We start from the raw sequence: 4,955 nt of genomic DNA, 5'->3' as shown, positions 1-4,955 counted from the left end.
AAATCACAAGCATGTGAAGTATCTTTTCTAAATCAATGTCATCATCTGAATAGCCATGACAAAAATTATAAACTTCCCTTCATCAACGCTACGGCCTTCCCCTTGAAAATCTAGACACTCCATTTTTTATCATGAAACGTGGAATTAGAGCTGGTTCAGAGATTAATCTGCTGCTTATCTTCCCCTACAAATAGGATTTCAGCACCACAAATTTAAATTAGAGAAAAGTCATGATACGAAGGAGATGGGAGGATTTGGCATTTGATTGCTTGATCTGTGTTTTCTGCAAGTTGGGATTTGAGGATCTCACGATTGCAGTTCCATTTGTCTGCAGATCATGGAACAAGGCCTCCCTTGATCCGCAATGCTGGAGAGTTCTGGACTTCAAGGACTTAGATTTCTCCACAAAGAGCAAGTTCATAGCAAGGTTCAAAGAATTGTATCAGCTGCAGAGCTTCTCCTTCTCTTCTTTCCTGAAGCTCTGCATCTCAAAAAGCCATGGATCCGTCATGGAGCTTCGCATTCCCTCCTTGTTCGGCGCATCCCTGCACCAAGACTTGGTTTTGACGTCCATCCAGTATGAAATGAAACACTCTGTCTTGATTTTTATTTCTTATTCCAGAAATCTTTGTTGGTGCATGTGCGAATGAAAAATAGTCCCATATGAAAAGTGAAGTAAGAATTTACCTTGAAACATAATGTAGTTTTTATTCATTAGTATAAGCACTTGAATTCTTTTGTAATTATACTCATACTTACAAGAGATTAATTTTGAACGCTCAGTTTCACCTATTTTTATAAATAGTATCAAGGATGATAGTTTGACTTCATAATTCCATGGATTCACTCATCTGTTTTGAGGTTGGATGAATATTTAATATATCATTGAGGATGGATGCTATCATTGAGGACCCATTCTAATGCATGGTCGATTTTAATTGGACATCTGATGCAAATTTGCATAAGATTTTCTTACGTAATAATTTTTCGAGGAGTGAAATTATTGCATCAGGACACCAGGTGTCCAATTAAAATTGGTCACATCAAAATGTGAACCCCACTGAAATAGACGGTTGGTTGTTTTTAAAAGTGTGGGACCCATCCTAGCATATGATCAATTTTAATTGAACACGTGATACAAATTTACATCAGATGTCCTGATGCAATAATTTTTCCATTGAAGAGCTTAAGACAACAATAGATAACGAGTATTCAATTTTAATGAATTCTTACAAAGCACAAAAAAAAGGCTTATCCTTGGATATAAAATGAAAAATTTTAAGAGCGCTTAGTTTGCTGCAGAAAGAAATTAAAATCTCAGGACTGACAATAGAGGCCATAGTTGATTAATTATGCAAACATTAAATTACTTGACTTTTCAGATGTCCAAAATTAAAGGTGCTGTCTTTACCAACACTTATATGGAACGATGACAAGCAACTCCCAGGGCTGATGTGCAGCTGGAAGGAAATGGAAGCTTTAGAAATGATCTGGAAGCCAATTTCATTTCTGAAAATGCTAGAGCAAATCATGCTCCACTGCCCCAACTTTCATGAGCTTAATCTCTGCGGCTTCCTCAATGGAAAGGATGCACAGGCAATGATCAGATGCTTGCCTAAGTTGAAGAGACTGCTGATGAGTGCATCCTTTCTGCGAAAGGATGATTTGGTGATGATTTTGGATGGATGCAAGGATTTGGAAGAGGTTGATGTTTCCAGGTGCAGAGGATTGGATGTTGATGATGTTTTACTGAAAAAAGCTGCAAAGTTGAGCAAGTTTGAGTTCCAGGGCTGCAAACCTGAAGAAATCTACGGCAATGGCTACAATAATTATGATGATTTATTCATGGAATTGGTTTTTGGATACTAGTGGAGTATGGATAGTTATTTCTATTCTGAGTTCCCTTAATTGTACTTATTTTCTTATTAAACTAAAGGAAAGAAGTTGTTTGACAGGAAGAATGTTAATTTTTGACAAACTCACACAATATTTCTTTAGGAGTTGTTAAGCAAAGAAGTTTAGGGCTCGAATCTTACTTGATTCCTGAAAACTCATTCCTCTCTTTTCTTTAAATTCTTCTTATACCACGCGAAAGATATGTCACAGTCTGTCCAATAGAATCCATATGCATAATTGATTATATAAGATAAAATTAAACAAAGGGAGGGATAAAATATTGCTATAATATATTCTAGTTTATTGTATTATTATTTGTATAAAAGCCTATAATTATCCTTCTAAAACACAATTTATTAAATTATCAAATAGAGTCATATTAAATCACAAGCATGTGAAGTATAGATGGAAATCCTTTATTTGCAAAAGACATAATTATACTACATCATGATTTCGTACAATCACACTTACTTTAAATCCTCGTGTCAATGTTAGGATGTCCCATGAAAGCGACGTATTGTGTGACTTGAATATAATAAAAAAGGTGCAAGAGCCATTGCACCACTACCATGGTGTTTTGTTAAATATGCTAGGGTTTCTATATGATAAATAGGTGCATGTATAAATATTAGTCCATAAAATTAATATTAAGATATGAACCGGGAATATAGGTACTCTCACAAGTAAATTAATGAAGTCAATAGATATCATGGATCATGGGATAATAAATATCTTATGCATTCATGAAAAGTTGGAGAAAAGGATAAGGTCATTGATAGCCATGGTTTTAGACTTTAGTATTTGGGTAGAAGTCGTACTTGAAATGGTGTAGAAATAATTGGAGAGAAGATTTTTAAAGATAATATTATAAAAATAATAGAGTTGAAGATAGAATTATAGCTCTAATGATTGTTGTTAGCACTATGGTTTATATTGTTTTAAGTTTTTATGCTCCCCAAGTTCATTTGGATATACATTCAGAAAAAAAAAATTTTGAATGACCTATAGGAATTAATAAAAATGACACCTCCTATAGAAAAAAAAAAACATTATTATAGGAGATTTAGATGGACTTAATTTTAGAATCATACATTTTTTTAGAAGTATTCTTGGTGGCTACATTTTTGGAGTGACCACTAAAGAAGATATAACCATATTAAATTATGATCTTTTTATTGTTATTGCTTTATTTAATAAAACAAGTAAGCATATTACTAATTATAATAATAGATTTTAAAAAAAACACTAATTGACTATTCTCTTATAAGAAAATTACATCGTCGAGATTATAAGGTCATTTAAAGTTTAAGTTCAAGTACCTAACATCGATTAATGATTTTTTATTTTAAAATAAAGATTTAAAAAGTTAGAAGTTAAAAATTACAAAAAAAATTCATCATAGAATTAGATGGGCGCACTTAAAAGATGCAAATAAAATTATTTTGATAAGTAGAAATATGCATCGAGTATATCAAAGTTTATAGCATAGAATGTTGGCCTATAAAAGAGAGATCATGTTGGATGGCTAATCTGGGGGATTGCATCGTGCTTTATCAGTGATAGAAATCATCACTTAAACTAAATGAAATATTTTATAAGATGGTCGAGACACATGCAATGCTTTATGGTATAGAATGTTGGCCTACAAAAGAGAAGCATAAAATTAATTTAAACGTTGTTGAGATGAAAATGCTTAGGTGGATGAATGGTTTTACAATTCAAAGCAAATTATAATGTACAATTATCCTTAAAATTGTTGAAGTAGCTCAAGTGGCAAACAAGATTAGAGAGAATCACCTTATATGGTTCGATCACATTAAACGTCAACCATCCATGATCCGGTATTTTAGACTTCATTTTTGTTATAAATGATAGAGGTAAATGATACAAGATAAATTTGCATACTTTTGTTACATTAAATAACAAGATTTATTCATCATTTATCACAATTTTATAATTATGGAAGGTTGTTTGCGATATTTTGTAGGTTATAGGTGTAGAGCATGCAAAATAAAGCCAAAACATGTGATATGGTGCTAAGCGATGTAGTCACGCCAGCTCTTGGTGTGACCACACCAAAACTAGTGTGATCAAACCAGTTTTGAGATTGACCAAGTCATTGGACAATAAGATCTCATTTTGCTAAATATTTTTATGTTGATTTAAGTCAAGACTTTAAAAGAGAAGCTAGGAAAACTTCTCATAGATATAGAGAGACATTTGGAGGCTCTCTAGTGGAGATTTGAGGGGTTGGAGTTCTCTTCTTCTTCTTGAAGGAGAGAACTTCTAGGGTAATTTTTTTTTTTCCCTCTTTTCATGTGGTTTGTTGAGATTTTGATGAGTCTTTTTTTTTTCCTCTTTTCATGTGGTTTGTTGAGATTTTGATGAGTTGTGATAGGAGAGGTTGAGTGCATCGATATGGGATGAGATCCTCAAGTAACTTCTACTGAACGGAGAGAATCACGGTGTATTACAAGGGCAGATTAGCTCGGTGAGAGTTTTCTATACCTCTTGCGCTTCTTCTATTTATTCCCATAATAACAAGTATTGGTGTTTTCTTATTTCTTTAATTGTAAGTAATCTTACTTTCATACTCATGTAATGTAAGGTTTGTGGTTTCTTGTGGTTTTTATTTTTTAACTTTTTTGTTTCTCTAGATGTTTTTCTTAAGCATAAATTTTTTATGTTGATGTGCTAGCCTTCAAACGTAATTTACTTTTTATCAGACACGATAACAATGTTAAAAATCTCTCGCGGCAATACGACTTCTGCTCGTTGCATAATGGAACAACTAGGTTAACCACAAAAACTTAGTGGAGTATGCACATTCTGTTAGGATTTTGCAAGCTAGATATGGGATCTGACAAATTCCATAAAATTCCATAGGGTTAAGGGAAAATAACTTTATGGGTTACTGACTTCAAGAAATCACTTGATCTATGTTACAAAAGTATGAATTTTACATGTATGAAAAACTCAAAACTCTTTCTGTCATTTATGTTTAAATGATCTATGTTACAAAATATGAATCTTACAAAAATATGAATCTTACTTGGATA

General features: G+C 32.7%; 1 protein-coding gene across 1 annotated transcript; it reads left to right on the top strand.

Moving 5' to 3' along the window:
• The first annotated feature begins 65 nt into the window (after positions 1-65).
• Positions 66-1,869, top strand: LOC110024688 (F-box/LRR-repeat protein At3g48880-like). Its single transcript, XM_020724802.1, has 2 exons — positions 66-577; positions 1,383-1,869. Exons 1-2 carry the CDS (start codon positions 231-233, stop codon positions 1,867-1,869), a joined length of 834 nt encoding a protein of 277 aa, XP_020580461.1. The 5' UTR covers positions 66-230.
• Positions 1,870-4,955: the final 3,086 nt, after the last annotated feature.

Source organism: Phalaenopsis equestris, unplaced genomic scaffold (assembly GCF_001263595.1).
Source record: "Phalaenopsis equestris unplaced genomic scaffold, ASM126359v1 Scaffold000267, whole genome shotgun sequence".
In the NCBI taxonomy this organism is placed as follows: Eukaryota; Viridiplantae; Streptophyta; class Magnoliopsida; order Asparagales; family Orchidaceae; genus Phalaenopsis; species Phalaenopsis equestris.
Note: the sequence above shows the minus strand (reverse complement) of the source record. Positions and strands in the feature narration are given on the sequence as shown.

What these genes read in the sequence shown, in the direction of transcription:
- LOC110024688 (XM_020724802.1), top strand. Translation starts at nt 231, where the DNA reads ATGATACGAAGGAGATGGGAGGATTTGGCATTTGATTGCTTGATCTGT. An exon ending in TTGGTTTTGACGTCCATCCA is followed by an intron (nt 578 to 1,382) that starts GTATGAAATGAA and finishes TTGACTTTTCAG; the next exon opens with ATGTCCAAAATTAAAGGTGC.